General features: G+C 40.4%; 1 protein-coding gene across 1 annotated transcript in view; it reads right to left on the bottom strand.

Moving 5' to 3' along the window:
- Nucleotides 1-22,366, bottom strand: part of ctbp2a (C-terminal binding protein 2a) — a 77,478-nt gene that overhangs the window by 41,596 nt on the left and 13,516 nt on the right. Inside the window, exon 2 of the mRNA XM_085181783.1 lies at nucleotides 12,000-12,161. Within this exon, the coding sequence (XP_085037909.1) occupies nucleotides 12,000-12,057 (58 nt within the window). The 5' untranslated portion in view covers nucleotides 12,058-12,161. The remainder of the gene's footprint in view (nucleotides 1-11,999; nucleotides 12,162-22,366) is intronic.

Raw genomic sequence — 22,366 nt, 5'->3', positions numbered from 1 at the left:
CCCAATGCACCTACAACCTTCGCTGAGCAAGAGCACCAAAACACAATCTCATTTCAATTTGTTCAAACAAGGAGGAGTATGAAAAGAAAGCAAAGTGTGCTATGTATCATCCAAGAGACATTCATTAAGTTGTAATTAACAGGATACATTTATAATTTCAATTAAAAAAGGTGATTTTCATTGCGTAGCTCTAAAGGTGTACTTACCCAGCTTTCTGCAGGTCTTACTTCATGCCGTTGTGGCTGAAACCCGATCCCGATCTGGATCTTGTTTATTAATGCATGAAAACACATGTAAGGTGAGGAAGTGTCCATCTGAAATTCCCTCTCAGAGACAGCGAGGGTGTGGTAATATATAAGACCAAAGCCTTGGTTAATATCGGTGTTAATGGAAAACTCCCGAATACTCATTGGCACTAATATTTTGCTTAATCGGAGTTGTGTAATTAAAAGAAGGAAGAGACCAAAGAGGGAGACTTTTCTGAGAGCTTTTCTGAACTGCTAGCCTGCTTCATGTGAGAAAGGAAATTAAAAGGGAAGGAGAGGAGGCACGAGTGAACCATCACAAAGATCTAAAACAGACTGTAAAGATGAATTATTAAATCAAAGCTGAGGAATGGGGGGGGGGGGGGGGTGGGGGGTCACTTTTGAATCCCATTTTGAATTTATTAACCAATGGGGGAGTGGGGTGGGAGGATTACATTCATTTAATCTACGGGTATCATTCACCACCTGAAGGCACGCAGTATTTTCTGTGTTTAATGTTGAACTTGGTCAACACAGAAGCAACTTTCCATGCTGTCATAATCCAAAATGATTATTCATTTCCAAAAGTCAGACTTCACACATATCATTCCTAATTGAGACGCTTGCCTACAACCATCATCGCAAGGCTGACAGTCTTTTATTGAGAACTGAATAATGCTGCTTAGAGCTGGGAAAAGACATATCGCTAGCTCTCTGTCAGTATATTCATTAATATATCCACATTTGTGTCAAGGGCAGCAGGGTAGTAAAGACCGACTTCCTTCCCTAACCTCATCCGCTCCTCTCATTACTTTTTCTGCCCTGGTTCTCGAGCGACTCAGTACAGCAGAGCAGATCACTCATGCCCATAAAGTCAACTTCAAATAGAGAGACGGGAGCAGAGGTGTGTGCTCAGGGTTTGCGCATCTAATCCTAACAGGAAAGCAAATCACGGCGTTCTGTTTGCTTCAAACTAAACAATGTCTGACTGTCAAATTTTAATGTTCCAACATTTGCCATACTTCCCTGACTGTGCACACAACGCCAGATTTCCTGTAACAGCAGGATTTAGGAATTAAGCCGAGGATTTTAGAACAAATATAATACCACCCCAGCAGAAGCTTATAGAGACCCTAGACTGAATAAGATTTGACTGGTTAAAAATTCAAAAGCTCTAAAACGTATAGAAGCCTCAAGTAAATGAACCTCGAGTGAAAATGCAGTTATGGCATTAATAGATTACAGAAAATACTTCTCTACGTTTTCTCTGGTTTTACTTTTTAAGAATCAGAAGAGTGCACTTTTCTCAGTATTAAAGAGAAATGCATTAAGAAGCAATTTACATGAATGGTGTGCAATTGCTAGACCTATGGCTAATCCATTGCACAATACGAACGCCACTGTTTAATAAACATGCTTCAACTCTCTGTCACTCAGCCCTCTCAAACATTGCAGCTAAGCCAATGGGAGAACCAGACGTGGGTCACTTTATGTGTCCACATGGTCTTATCATACAAAATGTTTGCATGCTTTACCAAATGTCAAATCAGAAGGTTTACATGCAACAAGCAGATTTAGAAATCTGAGGTCTCTCCACACGCACACACAGATATTTGGCTTGAGCAATCCCATATCCCCACTCAGCTTTTTGACCCTGTTCTGCTCTTCTTCTGACATGCACAGACAGCAGCGGCCACGGTGCTTCATTAATACTCCTTTTCATTCACACGCGCAGACCGCTGCTAAAGCCTTGGCCTTGGTCTGGCGTGCATACATGAATAGGAATCACACGCTAACTCAAAGTGAATATAACAGGAATAAAAAACAACTGTCTCCTAGAGTGTGACACGCCACGTACCAAAGGCATGATTCGAATGTTAAACACACATTGACTTATGCATGAGCGCGAGGCAGGAGGCACTAACTGGAAATGGGATTACAATGCCAACACTGCTGCAAAGAATAATGCTGTCAGATGAATTGCAATGCAGCCTTAACAGACATTATGTACATGACTGGCTTATATGTGATTCCAGTGGGATTATTTGTGTCTAAAGGCAACTCCATGGGGAATGAATGGACAGTAAAATGGAGGTAGATGACAATGAAGCTGGTACTTATCTAAATGACAATCATACACAGGGAAAAATTCATAAGTGACACAATTTTCTCCATTTTTGCTGCTACATATACACACACAGCAGCAGAAGCCCGCAAACTCTCCAGAATTTCCTCTATGTCAGCTATGTTACACTGTGATCCCTCTACACATAATCCATCTCCATTGCGTGCATCCCATCATCCCACCTCTCCAGCCCATCCTTCATCCAGTCCCTAGCCTGATCCAAGGAAGCCACAAGTCATTAAATACTCCCTGTCGTAGCTGAGGAGTGCATTTGATTTTTTCCAGGAGCTCATTTCCAACTTTTAACAAAAGTGCTATATGCCAGCATAAACAAAGCCAAATAGAGGCACTAGACGTAGGAAAACAAACAAGCAAAGTCACATGCTAATGATAATAACAACAAAATCACACATGACAGTGTTTTTCCCTCCAAATATAACACTTTTGTATCTTTGCTTTTCTGCTCCCCTCGCTCAGTTCTCCCTACCCCTCCTTTGCTCTCCATAAAGCCTATAAAGGGGTCGTGGATTTTGGTGAGGAGCCTGGAACAAGCCCGAAGGCAGGGTGGTGGGATGGTGGCGGGGGGAGCTCTGACCCAGACACCACTCCGATGACTTCACACAAGAGCTGGATGCCAGAGTATGGAGAGAGTAGGGTGGATAATGGGGGGCAAGGGAGGGTTAAAAGCAAAAAGGTATATGTAGCAGAGCCCTGAGTGTGCTAAAAAGCTCAGGATACAGAGGCCCCATGCACCTCAGAGGGGGAGGGTGTGTGTGTGGGGGGGATGACATCAGGACAACTCCACCCTTTTTTTCCCACTACGTCCCTGCTTGTCCTCTCTGTTTAATTTGAAGCGTTTGGTTATAATGGAAAAGCGTGCAGGTCCCTTAAATGCGAGGAGATGAATAATTCACGGGCAAAATTTTACAGTGTAGCGGCTTGACTGGCCACATTATTTACTACTCTCTGTTAAAACATTTCTCCCCGTTGTACACATGACAAAACAAGATGCATTATCAGGCATTAACATATTTATTTAACTGCCAGCTAAAGCACTTGGAGTCGCCATGACAAATTCCACTACCCCACCTTGTGGTGTTTGCGTCCAAGCACAGATTCTCAACTTGTAAATCAACATTCAGGAACATGCTGTCGCTGCGACCTAGTTCACATCGCAGCGCCATTCACACCCCGTCTCTGCCTGGATCAGTCAGTTAGCTCTGGCTAAATAGCAATGGCAACAACTTGCATTGCTGCCCAAGCCAATGCATGCTGGGTACACAGATGGAGCAGACAGAAGGAGACAGAGAGAGGAGAGAGTTAGAAAAAGGAGGGGGAATGAGAGAGTATGGGAACTGATGCTCACAACAGATGTTTGCCATAGTTCCCTTATTGTGGTTACACTCTTCTTGGCACTTTATCAAACCCACAAAGAGGAGGAACATTTGCACTATATACATTTTAGAAGCTGATATCAAAACTAAACAAAAGAGAAACAAGCAGAAACATCTCTGTAATCAATTAGGACTCACTTTCATGATGGATTAATAAGTTTAATAAACTCCCTCTGTGTTGACACAATTAGCTGATTAGTCAGTAGTTGGTTGGTGCAGTTTTTAAAAGTATTGTCACACATGTGCAACAAATTTATTTGATTCTGTTGTTGTTTAACTCCCAACAACTACAGATTCATTACGTAGTTCATACAAGGGGGGATACAGTACAGTACAAGCCTCGGGGGCTGGAACCGGCCCTCACATCTCAGTCCAGTCCCCAGTGTCCTAAATCAATGAAAGCTGTCGCTTCAGCAGGAGGCCTGTGCTACCCATGATTTGTTTTTTAAAACATGCATAAATCATACTAAATGTATGTTTCTCATCACTTGAACTGACTCAAAGTGCACCTCATTAAAATGAAGTTTGTGAGGGTACTCCTTCTGCTGCTCTGCAGCATCAGTAAGATAACACTGTAGCAGCACAAGAACCAGTTCTCAACCAGCTGCAAGTCCTGGTTGGAGTGACCCTCCAGCTCCCAGAAAAGAGAGCAAATCAAAGAGTACCGTCACCTGCAGTCTGAAATGGGTCGTGAAGTTTGTCGGACTGCAAGATGAGTCTCACAATAGTAGCCTGATGAGCTTCCCAGTAGAGAAATAGGATACAGAAAGTGCTGTGGTTGAACTTTCAAAACAAGAGCACGATCGACTGCAAGAGATTATTGATCACCGCTGTCACAGTTAATATATGGCGCAAAATCACAACAACTGTCACCTTAGGGCGCTTTTGATTGACCCTACAGTAATATAGAGAAAAGCTCAACAATCAGACAGCCCCCTGTGAGTAAGCCCTTGGTGACAATGGGAAAGAAAAACCGTTTAACAGGAAGAAACCTCCTGTGGGATCAGGCATCTGCACCAAAGAGCTGGGGTAGGGGGAAGAAGACAGGACAGAAGACACACAAAAGAAGAGAACCAATGAGACAGTCTCATAAAAAAAAAAAATACATAAATAAATACATCGTAAAATATGCTTGACAAGACTTCCTGAGGAATTGGTGACTTATTTTAATCTGTCATGTCCACTAAAAGTCATGAATTTCAGCATTGTTCAATGTGCATTCTTTTGATTACTACATCAACACGGGTCTTTTTCTGATTATCCAAATCAGGGTCACGGGTCTGCTGGAGCTTATCCCAGCTATAATAAGGCAACAGCCAGGGCCTATCATAGTGCTAGCACAGAGAGACAACCATTTACGCTCACATTCACACCTAGAGCCAATGCAGAATCACCAATTAACCTAACATGCATGTCGCTGCTGGGGAAAAAGCTGGAGTACCCAGAGGGAATCTAAGTAGGCACAAAAGGCCCCAGCAGACTGGTGTATACAAATCTGCTGTGAGGTGACAGTGCTAACCACCACACCACTGTGCTGCCCCAAACACCTGGTCATTTAAGCTCTAAATCTTAAAAAACTGAAGCATTAGGGAAAGGAGCAGTGGTGCTGTTTCATGCATCTAATGAGTGCCTTTTGTCCACTGATACAACTGAACAAATGACAACATTGTTTCCAGTTCTGGGAATTTTACCAACTTTCCTAAGACAACTTCTTGCGGGAAAGCCCAAACTGATTATTGATTAACCGTCAGAAGTGCTTCATCAGGCAAAAAGCCGAACAGCATCTGTTTTCAAAATCTCAAATCCGAGTATTTGTTCTATACTGCGATGCGAATATCTTTGGACGGTGAATCTCATCGGATATCTTCAACAGAAAAACACGCACTGTTCCAGTAAATTCTACGTTCCAGCACCGTGACTACCTTTGATGGGAGTAAACAGCCACACTTGATCAGCCGTTTCGAATTCGATTTAGGCCGCAGGCGCAGCTCAGTTAGCCACTCATCACAATGAGTAAAGATGTAATCAATGCACTCTGCTGTGAAACAAGTATTGGATTGACACAGTTATCCTCAGAAGATAAATGGAGATTACAGAAGCTCCTCTTGCTGTCTCGCCAAGTGCAGCCCACGACAACAACGCAATCACAATCACTCCATAACGTTCTTATTTTTGTCAATACACATGATATGAACTTTGATTTCTATTTCACGCCTCAGTCCCAACACTCTGTTTATAGATAATAGTGGGTGGCTTTGACATTATGGTGTAGAACACCCCATGCCTCTGGTTTTAAAATACTCTTTTTATATGGTTCAGTAGATTTAATGCTACCGTGAAAGCAGCGTGATTCACCACCCTCTGATCTTTTAACTTCCCTGATGTGAATCACCCTCTTCTACAGATTTTTTTAAGAGCAGCTGTGATGACTAACTGCAGTAGAAAAAAAAAAGTCCCCCTTCATCTATGGCAGTGACTTCATTGTTGATAAGTAGTGCAGATATGGACACTGCTGACACTGTGGAACAAACAAGGCAGCTCACACAACACTGTTATATATTGAACAAAGACGGCACCGGTGTGTGCGGCTTGCCGTCTGTCTCTGTCAATTTTGTTTTTGTTTGTTTTGTTTTTTACAATTTGTGCTACCCAAATCAACTCGCGACTGGTATATGAACGCCAAAAACCTTTGGATCTTCAATATTTTCTGACAAATCAGCAAGGACAAACAACAGGGTATCCCCCATCCCTGGCTGATGTTCCTGCTTACCTGCTATGCGGAGCGCTTCCTGCTTCAACGCATTGTCGCAGACGCCGCGGTAAACGTGCCGGTTGGCTAGTGAAGCTTAAAGCTTGCCTTACTTTTTCTCTAGCGGCTGCTCCAGTGGATTATAGTCTGTTCCATCGCATCCCAAGGTGTCTCTTGGATCATGTTGCTCCTTGTCTGGTTCCTGTCGTAGGCTCGAGTGGACGTGAGCCTGCTCGCCGGTGTTTTTCACGACTTGGGCGTCGTGGAATAAACTTTGTAAATTTGCGCCCATTAACTTAGGCTTCACAGACAACTTCTGCCCAGACTCCAGCTCCAACGAGGATGGCTTTAATAAATGCCCGGTCCATAGCAAGTAAAACGTTTGTCATAAACGATTTCTTTTCTTCAAATGGATTGGATCTCCTTTTTGTGACTGAGACATGGATGAAATATTACCCTCCGAGTGCTCATTTTTAAATGCTCCAAGGATATCTGGTAGAGGAGGAGGAATATTGACAGTTGTTAAAAATAACTTTAATTGCAAGCAACTCCATGTACCGGTTCCCCCTCCAGTTTTGAACTTTTGATGTTTGAACTGGGACGTTTTTAAATCTTATTCAGTCTTTTAACTTTGTACATCTGTACAAGGCCCTACACACCAGCAGGGGCACACTCTTGACCTGGTGTTATCGTGCGGTTTATCTGTTTTTAATTTGGAAATTGGAGATTGGAGTGTTTTCTGATCACAAACCTGTTTTATTTGACATTTCTCTTGTGCATGAGTTTAAAGCTCGTGCTCCACCCAGGTGCTGTCGAATATTTAATTCTTCCACTGATTCTCGCTTTTATTGACCCTGAAATTAGTTTAGGACTTAGTCTGGATGAGCTGCTTTTGCAGTTCCAAGAAACCTGTATTGAGACCCTAAACATTATGGCCCCATTAAAAACCAGGCACCCTGAATGTATTCCCCAGCCCTGGTTAAATGAAGCCACCTGAGCGGTCAGACGTCAATGCAGGAGAGCAGAGCGAAAGTGGAAGAAGGACAAATTGCAGGTTTGTTTTGAAATGTTAAAGGACTGTTGGAAATACTATCAAAATACAGTGAAAAATTAGAAAAACTGCCATTTTTCTCAGGTGATTGCATCAAATTGTCATAATCCCCATGCACTTTATAAGACCATCAGTTCTATTTTAAATGTGCCCCAGTCTGCCACCCTGGAAGGCTCTGCTAATAGATGTAATCAGTTTCTTTCTTTGTTTGTAACCAAGGTTGAGTCCATCAGGTCAGCAATAGTACCTCCTACATATGACCCATCCACGTTTAGTCCCTGTTAAGCTGCCTTATACCAGTTTGAACCCATCTCAATTACACTTCTTAACGAGATGGTTAGTCAAATTAAACCTTCTAGTTCTCCCGTGGATGTGATCCCTGCATGGGTCTTTAAAGAGGTTTTCCCTTCAATTGGAACCTCTGTCCTTGCTATTATAAATAGCAGTATTACTTCCAGTGTGGTTCCTGATGGTTTTAAACATGCAATTGTTAGCCCCTTATTTTTTAAAAAATGGCCTTGACCCTTTAGTTTGCTCAAATTTTAGACCTATTTCAAGACTTCCATTCCTTTCGAAGTTATTGGAAAAAATAGTTTTTACCCAACTGAATACGTTTCTTGATGCTAATGGCATCATAGAACTTTTTCAGTCTGGTTTTAAACATCTACACTCCACTGAAACAGCACTTTTACGTGTTTTTAACGATATCTTTTTAGCTACTGATTGTGGAAGTTCTGTGATCCTTGTGCTTTTAGATCTTAGATCTGTTGACCACAATATTCTTATCTCTCGTTTCGAACACCTGGTTGGCATTAAAGCTGCAGCACTGGATTGGCTTCGCTCATATTTGAGTGGCAGAACGTTTAGTGTTAAAGTTGAACACCTCAGCCACCTCAGCCCCCCCTTCCTTGTGGGGTGCCCCAGGGCTCAATCCTTGGCCTGCTTCTTTTTTCATTATACCTGCTCCCTTTGGGGTCTATTTTTAGAAAACACGAAATATCCTATCACTGCTACGCAGACGACTGCCAAATTTATTTGCCTTTAGCACCAAATGGCCCAGGCTCCATCCAAATCCTTTTGAACTGCCTTGAAGATATCAAAGCTTGGATGGCTCTGAACTTTTTGAGTTTCAATGAGAGTAAAACGGAGGTGATTGTATTTAGACCTAATAATATTTCATGCAGCCCGCTTGTAAATTGTGGTTGGCTAGGGTCTTAAATCAAGCAGCATGTGACAAACTTGGGAGTCATTATGGACTCAGATTTTAAATTGGACAAACATATTAGTTCAGTGTTGCAAAAAAGCTTTTTCCAGCTAAGGCAAATAGCTAAGCTGAAGCCAGTTTTGTCAAGACGTGACATGGAGAAGGTAATTCATGCCTTTATTTCAACACGGCTTGACTACTGTAATGCACTGTTTTTTGGAGTCAGCCAACGATCTCTTGCTCGTCTTCAGCTCATTCAAAATGCTGCTGCCCACCTCTTAACTGGTACCCACAGCTATGAACATGTAACACCTATCCTGTCTTCTCTTCATTGGCTTCCTGTTCATCACAGAATTAGGTTCAAAGTTCTAACACTGGTTTATAAATGCCTTAATGTTCGTGCTCCCCCATACCTTTCCGAGTTACTTTAGCCTTATATTCCTTCACGGACCCTCAGATCAGCTGACCAGCTGCTGTTGGTTGTCCCAAAATCAAGGCTTAAACGTAGAGGAGAACGAGCCTTTTCAGTTATGGCCCCAAAACTTTGGAAGACACTGCCTTTAAATATTAGACAGGCATCTTCGTTTCCTGTTTGTAAAATGCTTTTGAAAACACACCGTATTTTTGATAGCGTTCAGACTGGCTTGAGTTGATATGGTTTTTATGTGTTTTATTATGTTTTATGTGAGTGTCAGTGGTTGTATCCTGTGTTTTACCCTGTGGTTCTGTACAGCACTTTGGGCAAACTTTTTGTTTTTAAACGTGCTATATAAATAAACTGGATTTGGATTTGGATTTGTTTAAGATATTGCCTCCACAGACAGCACACTGTAATTACTCTCCATTAAAAAAAACGAGGAGGGGAAATGTGTTTCCATGCAGGGTTGGTGGTTTGGAGAGGTTTGAGATGCCACATGTGGATCTCATTGTGAGGGTGGAATCTGAGAGCATCAAGGATTCATTAAGAAATCTATTAAGTAGTGTTTCCCAATCTTAGTGGGTTTTTTCTTCTTAGAAATAATAAAGTAAGTTTATATGTGATGTGTTGAAGATGTCCAAGAATACCATAATATCATGCAAATGACTAAAATTACTTTTTTTTGCAAGCAAAAAATATTTGCTTATAGTTTTTTGGCAGCTTTTAATAAAGACAATTTTCACTGACTGCAAGACTACATTCATTTGATAGAAAGTCCAATTCAGACTGTCCAGCTCTTTTTCTCAGATTAATTCCAGATGGTGTTAGAAAAATCAGATCTGGACATTGTCAAATTTGCACTTTTTCACATGTAGTACAGAGAGGCAGACGTGTTCTCACTACTGGAAACACTCTATTTGATTTAGCCGCGAGTCTGCTCCCTTGTAGGACACATGCAGCCCACTCGCTTACTATGATTTCACCTGTGCTATTTTAACACAGAGCCAGTCATCCCCTGGACTCTGTACTGGGGATGTGCCATATCTTAACATCCACCACTATACAGACATAAAAAAACATTTATGGGATAGATAAGTGTCCCATCATGATATCAATGATATAACAACAACATGCATTTACATTCCCAAACATGCACAACGACACAAGCCCAGAGATCTCTGAGAGCGAGAGAGCAGCGAGTCAGCCTCCATAGATGATTCAGTCCCTAAAAATGAATCTAACCTCCAACAAAGCCAACAAATACTTTGCAAAATTTGCACACAAAAAAATAATACTGTTTCAGGATTCAGTCAAAAACACTATATTAGCAGACACTAGCAGGTGATGATGTGCAGGAAGAAGAAGAGAATAACTTGTTAAAAAGATCAACCCAAGGCACAACATCCCAGGCAGAAAATATTTTCCACTTTAAGTTTTATTATGTGACAATATGGTGCAAGCTCTTGAAGAATTACAAGAATTACAAGTAACATTAGTTATTGTTATTGTTAAAGTGTTAAGCAGTTATTTATACTTTTACTGAAAATGTCCAGGGAAAACTGCCAAGGCTACTTTGTCTGCTTACATTTAACTTATGCTATATCACCCTTGTCTATAATGCTGCTGCTCCTAGAACCACAACAGATTTACACTTCAAATGAGGTAGTTTGTCATCAACGACACAAGCTTACTGGAAAAGAAGGATGGAAAATATCCTTCACTTTGTTCACACTAATAAATGCTGCTGCCTGCAAGCTGCAGTCACAGATAAAGTGTTGTTCAGATATACCACTATTGCAAATTTCCTTGAAATATCATGGTATAATTTTGAGGCTACATTGCTCACCCCTGCATTATACCAGGGAGCTGGGAGGTTAAAGAATGTTATGTTATGTTAATGTTATGCTGGACATTTGCATTCATACTTTAAACGCCACTGGTAAACATCTAGGAATTCTCAGGGGTAATAAATAAACAGCAAGGAGGTGCAGCTAATCATTATTATAAATATCAATTACTTTGATTAAACAATAAATCGATAAACCTGTAAATTATTCACAAGGCTTGTTTTGTCTGACTGTCGAGGTTGTTGAGGTGTAAGATCCCCGCATTTTTCAAATAAATCATGAATTAATGAGCTCATAAATTAGCTTTTAAACACACTTTTTGTGTGTGCTAAATTTATCTCGATGGCTTGTAGATCTAAGACAAAGTGCTGAGTATGGCACTAAAGTGTTGGTGCAGCTGATGAGTTTGGACAGATGCCTGTTGATTGTTCGGTAAAAAACAAAAGACAAAGTGCAGAAAAGAAAGGTTTCTTGTTTTGTGCTTCTCTCCATCTTAAACACACAAATCAACTCCAACTCCACCAAATCCCAGGGCTCTGAGGAGTGCTTCGCTTTATTTCAGTCTCCCTACTTCATTCTTCCAGCAATGTGGAAACATCGAACTCAAGCCTCAGCCATCAACCCAAACACACACACACATTTTTTTCTGGGTTAGACATCCTTCAAAGATGAAGTTTGGAGCCTCGGCGGGTCCCAAGGCTCCCTTTTGACACACACAAACACACTTATGCAAACGATCCCGCTGGCTTTTTCACTGAATTTTGTAGCAGTGGGCTAAAAAGCTTAAATACTTGTGGAAACTTCAGAGTGAATTACTCAGACAAACTCAAAAGTTACATGTGCCCACTCAAAGTCACAAGAACGCCTGCAACCTAAAACAAAATAAAAATCAATATTTGAATGTACAGCCAGCATTTCAAATGTAAACACACAGAAACAGAGAATGAAGAAGTTCGCCACACTCACCCTCACAGATTCTGTCCAGCCGCTGGCGTTTCACTTTATGCTTGTCGATTAGAGCCATCTCGTCACAACTTGGTGGATGAAATGACTTCTCCTCTCCTGATTTTTGACCCTACCTCTTGTCCTTAAAATCCCAAAGAAGCTAAGAGAGTTGATATTTTACACCTGAAATTCAAGAAAGCAGTGACAAAGATCATTAATGAAAGGCTGTCTAGACGGAGGGAGGTTGTTTAGAGTATTTATACTTTTACATTTTTAGTGAGCTACCACACATATATCAGGGTAAGCGTGATAAGTGATGCGCTGTACTTGAGTTAAGATAATTTGCATCAGCAGTCCCCTTGGGAGGCAGCGCCTCGCACACAATACTTAACAATGCAAAGCAGCGCAGTGCATGCATATAACTGCCAATAAAATGTAGAGCCAGTGCTTAGAGTTAGGTGCCTTTTAGCCAAATCCTTTATTTGGGATTACCATAGATTTTAAATACAGTCTTAACACCTTCCAATCACGATTTCTGGACTGTCTGAAGTGTCATCAAGCAATTCATTATCGCTCCGTTTACTATGTTTATTCATTTACCTTGCAGAGGCTGGCCTTTCCACCAGAGGGAGCCTCATCCCAGAGAGCACATTTTATTTAAATTAATTAAGAAATGTCACTTGTGCAACCCGTGCTTTCCAAATTGAGTAAAACACAGCAGCAAGCAGAAAAACGGGGAGTGAGTAAATAAATGAGGCATTTTAGCAATCATTATCTTCAGTGACTGATGCTACTCTAAAGAGCATTCTTCTAATTGGCTCCTGCTGAAGCCTGAGGGACATGGCACAGTTTTTTTTAGGGTTTTTTTTTTTTGCCAGGCAGGCAAAGATAGAGAGGATGGTACAGGAAGGCACACAGACACACACACACACTGAGGGCACACAGAGGAATGTGGGTCAGTTAGTCAGCAGACAGGAGGAGGTTGTATCAGCAGAATAAAGACATAAAAGGGGGTAGGTGGGAGAGAAAGTACTAGAAAAACATCATCTAACAGGATGAGTACAGCGTGACACTATCCTCCTACATTTTAACTGTATGTCTGTCAGCACTTTTATAACTCTGCTCTCTCTGTTTCTTTCCATTTTTTGCCTCTGGGCCTAATCCTAGAGTGCTACACTTTCAGAATGGCTCTCGCGTTACCATTTACATGATGATATATCGATATTTGCTCTAAATGCAATTATAACCGGTGTGTTTTTGTGGGGCACGGGGTGGGCTAAACAATGTGGCTGAGTGATGAATTGATGGTGCATTTTAATTTGGCCAGTTGTTGGGAGGGAGCGAGGGGAGGTGTAGTGCACTGCAGTGAAAGGGAATTTAAAAGCAACACCGGAGGAGGTGCCACAGTTTGGCGTCTTTCTTTAAACCCATGCACAGTTCAGCTCGCCCCACCAGTCAGCTGTGCTTCAGCCTGCCTCCTCCACAAGATATGCCTCCCTGCCAAAGAGCTGGAGACCCACATGTGGGAGTCAGAGGAGAAGTAATTGAGCAAGAGTGAAAGCAGGAAACAGTCACTCAGAGGCGGGGGAGTCACTCTGCCTCGTCTATGAATAGACCGGAGGAGACATGCATGGGCATCTCTGATTCTGTGCTGCAAAAGAAGTAACCCTAGAGGTCACAAGTGAATCTGGGCATTAATTATAAGCTCTCCTGATGCAGACTTCACTTTGCTGATGGCTGCCTTGGTGGACAAACTCTGTAACACAAGAAGATGTCGGTAATGATGCGGAGACCAGTGCAGACAGAGCAACTTGGAGTGATGTATAATTACACAGAGTTGCTTAGACAATGTGATGATGGGAAGAAAATGATGCTATCACAATGATGTGACATCTAATATAACTAGCTTTTTAAAGAGAAGCTTGTGTAGAAACAAGATGAAACAAATGAGCTCCCCGCTTATTTTTAATAACGCATACTGAATATCGCAGGCCGATGCTAATGCAGATATTCAAAGAGCAGTAAAATTATGTATACTGGCTGTCATTCATACATATAAATACATGCTGTATGCTGGAGTTATTCTGAAAAGGAGAGGCTAACATTTCATTAACTTTTGAGGAATTCATTTCACAAATGACTTTGCAATTCACAGTGAAGACTCTGCATATGTCTGTTAAGCAGAACAGACTGTGCTACAAGAGCTGCAGCGCTGCGAGTATCGTATACCGTATACAATACTGTACAATTTTTAAAAGACTCCAAGTAAACTTGTGCATTATGCATGATTAAAAAACGTGTGTATTCGCACATTATATATGCCCGTACCACTATATGTGCAATAGGTGAATATCAACCATCCAAGGCATCTATCAGACTCTAATTTTTAATTTAAAACTATACTTTGTCGAACTGCATTAGGGTGATAGAATTATAGGGTTCACACTTGTTTTTCTTATATTATGCAATCATAGACAGCACAAAATATGGATGTATTTTTTCTCATTCACTCATTCATACAATCACGTTTTCTATGCTTTATGTAAGTGCTTTCTATCTAACATTCACACTCTGATGGATGCATCGGAGAGCAACATGGGGTTAGTATCTTGGCCAAGGATATTTGGCATACAGACTGGAGCAGATGGGGATCGAACCACCAACTTTAAGTCATACTGACTGAAACATTAAGTTCAGCTGTAAGTTAGTTATTTCTTGACTTAGAAAGGGAATGCTCATTGGCTAATGACTTATGAATCACTAAATGTGTGGATTCAGTCAAAGTTACTCAGTTTCAAATAACTAAGAATCAGCACTTTGCTAACCAGTGGATGCTGTCATGGCAGCTATATGCATGTATAACAGTGAGACATTCCACATCAATAGAAATTGCTTTTATATGGTTCTTTTGATGTGATACATAAGGTTATTTACATATGAATACTATATAATTTAGGTCTATATAGAATACTGTGCAGAAGTCTTGAACCTACCCCCGTTTCTTTATTTTTCTTGTTTCAGACATAAGAAATTGCTGCATTGGCATTTTTTTTTAAATTGCTGCCATGCTGAAAAATGAACCTGTAGCCAATCAGATGCTCTCCAGAGGATATTGTATGTTGGATTCAAATCTGAAGATCTACCATCAATTTTACCAAGATCCCCAACACCACTGGCAGGAATGCAGCTCCAAACCATGACTGCTCTGTATTTTACAGATGGCTGTTGACACCCACTGCATCTCTCTCCTGACCTTCTCCGTATATACTGATGACAATTTGAGCCAAACATTTTCAGTTTGGAGTCATCACTGCCTAAGACATGTTGTCACTGATTTTCAGTTGTGTTCTTCTGTAATGTGGCATACATCAGTCTTTTCTCCCTATTTCTATCTTTAAGAAGGGTTTCCTGACATCCACCCTTCCATTAACAGCATTTCAGATGAGGCAGATGGATCAGCTGAAAGGCCAGATGCATCTCTGAAGTCCTGTGTCTGGTCTTTGCTAAATGTGCTTTTTTTTCTTAAAGACATGACTTTCAGCTACTGCTTTTGGCAAACAGTTTTATGGGAATCACGTTGTTGTTCCCAAAAATTGGATTTTTGGCCTATCAACCTGTTTTATCTTTGACATTTTTCATATATTTAACTAAAAAGGAAAGGAAATAAATGACGTGATTTTGTGACAATCTGCTAGTAGCAAAGTGACTAAAGGCACAATTCAGACATGAATACTGATTGATCCCTTGAATTAGATGGCTTTTTATGCCTGGATGATCACTTAAGTGGCTTAACAAGCAAACAAAAGGCATTCTTTTGGAAATGGTCAGGTGCAAGGATTTGGCTGAAAATGAGTGAAAAAGAAACCAGTGTTTAAAGAAAACTGTTGAAAGCCCCTCAGAAAGCCTGGAGAACTATTGCTCAAGACCAGTTTAAAAATTACAACAACACCTGGCTCCTTGGAAGAAAAATATAAACAAACGAGGGATGGGTCAAAGCTTTTGGCCATTACTGAATATTAAAACCAATAAACCATTAACCAACCAATGACCAAGAGTACTATTTTCAGTTTATCAATTGTACCAAAGACACGCAGCCCCAAACCTCTGAAGCTATCATCTACACCTTAAAAACCATTTCAAATATGACATTTATATTCCCATGCCTCAAATGACAGGATGGCAAACCACACAGGCTTCCAGGAATGGCCTCCTCAGCAGTTTGAGAGCTCCAATTTCTTTCACCAAAAAACCCCAAACTGTGGTAAATATGACTTCATTTCCATAAATTAATTCCAGACATTTTGACTCATGTAAGAAACAGATCCACTCCATTTTCAAAAGAAAAAAAAAAGAAACATTTCAACTCCACTAAGCGGGTTGAAATGTCAACAACAACTTTAAGCACAGCTCTCAGTCAGAGGAGTGCCAGAGAGGAAGTACAGTTATCCTGCGGCCCTTAGCACCGTCACCGCTAGATTGTTACTTCACTAAGTGCTGTTATGTAACTTAACAATAAGGGGATTGACCTGAGAGAAAATACGTGCTCAGAGTTGGATGAGAGGAAGAGAAAGAGTGGACAAAGTCACACACACACACACTCAACACATATGCAAACAACAGAAATACACAACCCTTGAGACTGTCTGGCTCAGCCTACAAGAGGGCTCACTCTGCCCAACACACACACACCCGCACAGGACTGTTAGCTGTGTTTAGGTACTCATGTTCACAAGTCTGCGACTGTGAGCCAGTTAGAGTGTGACAAAAGTAACTGTTGCTTGATCTGTCGAGTGATGCAAACCTCACAGTATTCTTGGTAACTTCTTAACTGCGCAGGCAGAAAAAAACATTTACTACAACTACATATAAACTTCAGCCTTTTATGAGCTACAGTGTGATTTACGACAAAGACACACGACATTTAGTGCGCACAGTTTCTGCAGTATAGCCAGTCCACAAGTGTTACTTTGTAATTGCATCTTGCCTTTATACCTGGATACATTTCATGCACTGTTGGACTGCATGCCATAATGCTTAGATGAGACCATTTTGAAGGTGTATACTGTTAATCTAGAGCAGGAGTAATAAACATAAGGCCCAGGGGCGAGAATCAGACCCCAAATGGACTTACAGAACTAGACGACTTTGAAAAATGTGAAAGAGGGGATACATTTTGGACTTTTAAACATATTTTAATAAGTTTTACAGCTTTTCCTCTGGATAAAGAGCTCTCCCATGGACATTTATACCTCACTACTGTAATTAATTAATTGATTGATAAACAAATAAATGATCAACTACTGAAATTTCTGTCTTATACAGTTGGTCCACAGTGAAAAAAACAAACAAAGAAAAAAAAAACCCCAAAAAACCCAAAGAAAAAAACGGACATTATCTGTGAATTTACAGAAACTCTCTCATTTATAATTATAGGATACCCCCGCAATGAACTACAACTTTTCTGTTAATTGAAACATTTATTATTTTACAATTGTGTAAATTTGTCAGGCTGACAAGTTTCTTTCATTTACTACAGTTTCACTTGTCTGGCCGACTTGTGTGGTCCACAATCTAAAATGAGTTGTTCTGATGATGGCCTTGATCTAGGATAACATACTATAGGTTCATAAGTTTGGCCTGCAATGTGCCGTCCACCACACAGTCCTTAGTATCTGAATTTTGAACAGGTTTTCAGTTTCAACTAAAAGAAATCTACACAGGTTCTAATCTAACTCCATCTCCAACATGTCTGCGGAGTATAACACAGTAAGAGTTGAACCCTCAAAAACACGCACCCCAAAAAATGCACTCAGCTGCAGTTTAAATGCCACTCACAAGATGGACTTAAAGAATAGTTCTTTTATGCACTTTAACGGTGAATAAATGAGGCGCCAAGCTGAGATTTGCTCAAAGTTAATAGCTTTTTAACGGTTGTGAGAGGTGGCAGATGTGCACCACAGATGTGCTCCCAAGCACAATCTTTATCAAAATGCCACAATAAAATCTTTCGAGTGCTTCGCCAGGAGTTACATTGCTTTGTCGCAGCAGTTGCATCATCAAGAGGTTATGAATTTATACAGCGCCTTTCAATCTGACACTGTGGACATCAAGAAATTTCAGAAGCACAAAAAGCCACTTTATCACTTCACACACAAATCTCTCTCGGTGTTACATCTCTTTTACTCGTGCTCAAACTTTTTCTGCGAATTTCTGTGAAGAGAAGTGCGTAGAACTACAGCCTAGGAGATCTTGTTTAGGTTGGCAATACCACTAAATACACAGACGGAGAGAAGAGAAAGTGAAATAGACAGAGGTCTTTTTCTGACTGAGGCCATTTCTCAGAGGAGCCCTCTTTCCAGATTAAGAAACCTGTGGGTTTGGCTGAAGGTGAAAAGGCACAGAATGAAGCAAAGCTACAAAACACGTGCACGCCTTAAATATCTCAGAAGGAGTTACTACAAGGGAGAGTTCTCATCATGAAAAAAAAAGAGCTGTATCCTTTTTTTAGCTCATCAACCAAGCTTCCAGCCCTTGACCTCAGTGAACCAGTTTAACTATGTGAACTTGGTGATGAACAGTCTGTACACACAAAAAAAGAAACTGAGCTGCACGAGTATGGGTATGGAGTAAAAGACTCACAAAAGCTAAAGAGAGACCTGGTGGCCTTGAGATAAATCTTATAAAGACCTTTTTTTTTTTTTTTTTTACCTTATTTTTAGCTTATAAAAGAAACATTCAAATTTCTTTCCTCTAGCAATAATCTCAAGATCTGTCAGTTTTCTTTCTTTTTCATCTTCTTTTCTTTAAATCTTTCATATGGAAGCCTTGTGTCTACATCTGCCAGTCAAAGCCTTCATCCTTTTGAGGGTAAAGTGTGACATTTAGGAAATACGCTTCTTCAGTTCATTCAAGGATGAATGTAGTTTCGAAACCAAGAATCCCCAAGATGCCATTTCTGGACACTAACTGCTTTAAATCTCATTAATGCAGCACATCAATGGACAGGGAAATCCTACAGTCAACATTTTGAGAAATACTTCTGTGCCAGCTACCAAAAGTTACACCTTAAGAGTCTATGATTAATGTCCCTGAAAGTGCAAGGTAGCAGAAACAGAGGAGCCAGCGAGGCGGAGGTAGTTAAGGTTTCTCTCCTCTCATTAATCGGATAGTTGGGGCTCTGAGGGGCACGTAAAGCTGTCACTCAGACCACTGATTTACACCTCCCTTCTCCTGGCAGGCTTCTTCTTCCTCCCTATCTAAATACACCAGTTACTGGCAATTACAGCCTTCCTCTTTCTGCCTCTCCATCATCATCACAATCCCCAATGTCTGTCCGTCCATTTTTGGGCTTCTTCATGTATCCTTTTACCTCCTTTCGCATGTCCTGTCAGCCTCTGGCAGTCAGCGTCCTTTAATTTTCTATTTCTCCTTTACATCGCCTTTTCTCTAAACCATTTTCCCCATCTTCTCCCCTTCGCCGGCTCCCCCTCCTCCCTCTCACATTCTCACCGTCGTTTTCTCCTCGCAGCTCTAAATGAAATGAGACGGCTGCAGTACTAACTGCTGACTTGGACTAATGCACAATTTTGTAATAATGCCTATTCGTTTAAGTCACCCAGGAAACGCATAACTGTGACATTATTGTGCACAGTAGCCTGTTACCCTAACCCAGCGAGGCTTTCAGCATAGCCTGCATACCACCTTTCTCTAGTTCCTTACAGCTAATGAACATAAACAAAGTCTGGCATGAAATATCCGTTGTCATAATTGGCAATTTATTTATACACAGCATCCCAAAACTACACAGACTACTCAAGACTCAACAAAGAGGGTCCACGTCTGAATTAAATAAAAAAAGACATTGTAAACACGTCTCTAAATATGATTCTGCTGTGGTGCTGTTTCTCTATTGCCTGACAGGCTATATGCGGATTTACTGATCTCAACTCAGCGAGCGCTTTTTCGTGTAAAAACACACACACATAAACAATCATGCCCAAATTTCTATTACTTATGCTGACAGGTAAAGAGCTTTGTCACAATAAACCCCTTTTTAGCAATAGGCTTTTACTGTGATAATAAATCATACTATTCTGCTTTCATTCAACATGACGTCAGTGACCTCAGTCCTATCTCCGCAAGTGACGAAGACCAGTCCTGGGTGCTAAACTACGCAAGTGCTACTCTTACATGTAGGAGCATTACACTAGAAATTTGGGGCAGATTCTCTTCAAGGTCAGCATAAGAGATCAAACTCCCTGGGGATGAATGCTAGACATGATAATGAAAGGAAATTAAGGAAATGTTATGATGCAGCATAAGCAACCAGGTTGGGAGTTATACTGTCTAACAAGTTGCATGGCACCAAAAAAAGAACCATCATGAGCTAATACCCAACTTTCTCTTCCAATTAAATCAAACAGTTCTATTTTTTTCTTTCAAAAAGTAAGAGTAAACACACCCGGTTTGTTTCAGTTTTACAAACTGTACTGGATTTGCCCAATTGAGCGGGGTTTTTCCAACATATTGGATTTTTGGCAACCCTAAAGAGGATTTAGCCAGAGCCAAAGGGCCAAAGTAGTGTAATTGCATTTGCCTGATTACAATAGACATTTTTGTTTATCAAATGGGCCTACATCACAAGAAAGTGCATAGATTTGTACCAAAAAAAACCTAACAAAAACTCCCAAAAGACCCATTCTAAGACAGAAAAAACCCTGCTTAGGTGTGAACTGATCATCAAAACCATCTAAAAGTTCACTAATTCTTCTTCAGATTGCACAGTAATGTAATTAATATTTGTAGGACTTAAGCACCAAGTCAAAGCTAAACAAAAATTTAGACCTGTATCAAATAATGTTTGATGTTTAATCATAAATAATGCCAAAATCATGTTTCAGACAATCCTTGCAGTCTTACTATAAATGAAAAACGAAACACACATAATTGTTTAATCACTTAATACAAATACAGAGACAAATAAAAAACAACACCACAAATACCATTTTCCACAACTTCAGTGGTCCCTTCAGAATGATTTTAGTCTAATAAAAAACACTTCTGTGTGGTGATGTTGGCCATTGGTAATATTAATTGTTGAACTTGATGATCTGTCTTTTTCTGCTAATTAACTGCTGAGCACCTAATGAATATGAACCAACTGAAAAATCAATTAAACTGTAGAGATTAGTTCATTAGTTCTTTTAATATGCTGTTCAGTATTTTCTCGGATTTTGAGTTTGCATAAAAAACCTGAAGACAATTTATGAAAGCAAACTCTGGCCTTCATATTTCTGGACGCTTTTGGAAGTTCTACTCAAGAATTAACACAAATGTTGGTAAATGTTGGGTACAAGTGGTATACCACAAGTATTTTTTTTCCCCTTATGAATTCCTTATTTTCTGAGACGTACTGTATATGCTAGTTTTAAATACTACTGATTTTCTCATTTAGTTATCTTGTGTTTTTTCATTGTGCTCCTCCTGTCTCATCTCTGTATGTCTTTTGTTTCCATTTATTTTATTTCCTGTTTTATTTTGGAAGCTGTTTGTTCATCTTCTGTTTTGTTTTGTTTTATTTCCCCAGCTTGTTGTCTTGATTGTGTTCAGCTTCCCCACCTGTTTCTTCTTCTGTTTTCTATCTCCTGTGTATATATTCTGTTAGTCTACCTTTGTCCTGTATTTCTTGTATTTCCTGAATTTGTAGTCCTTGCAATGGTTCTTTGGATTTTGGACTTGCTTAGCTAATGCATTGCAGAGCACCAATCCACACTGACATGTGATTCTCTCCGGTCCTCGAGGGTCGGTGTCCTGATACTTTTCCATGTGTCCCTATTGCAACACACCTGAATAAAATTAGTAGGTCATTAACAATCGTATAGAAGTTGACTGCATGCTGATGTGGCAACCCCTAACCCCACTCAAGTAAATTTAAGTAAATGTAAGCATTTGGAAAAATGTACTTCTAAAAGTACTTTATTGCACCATGTTCATTCACTCATGAGCTGCTGTAACATGAATCAAATGGCTGAAGTGCCACCTTAGCATGCAGTCAAGTTCTGTAGAGTCTTGCTAAGTCGAGACCCCTGCTCTAGATTTAACAGCATTAAAAGCTCAGTTTGTGTTCAACTCCTGGATCCTGTTCTTGGGTCCACAAAACAATAAAAAAGTTTCTCCCCTGTAATTTCTCTTGCCTCCTAAACTTTTGGAACCCTGGTTTAATCTTATCAAACTTTGGATTTTGTTGTAAAACCAAAAATGTTCTGTTTCATGCTAACATTTGAATACTTGACAGCATTTATGATTTCAGGTTTTGTGGTTCCATGCACAGCCTTACCAACAGTATGTCTGAGTAGAAAAACTGTCACCAGGAGCTTAGCTCAGCTGTC

Source organism: Neolamprologus multifasciatus, chromosome 13 (genome assembly GCF_963576455.1).
Source record: "Neolamprologus multifasciatus chromosome 13, fNeoMul1.2, whole genome shotgun sequence".
Classification (NCBI taxonomy): domain Eukaryota; kingdom Metazoa; phylum Chordata; class Actinopteri; order Cichliformes; family Cichlidae; genus Neolamprologus; species Neolamprologus multifasciatus.
The sequence above is the reverse complement of the archived record's forward strand: the minus strand, read 5'-3'. Positions and strand labels throughout refer to the sequence as shown.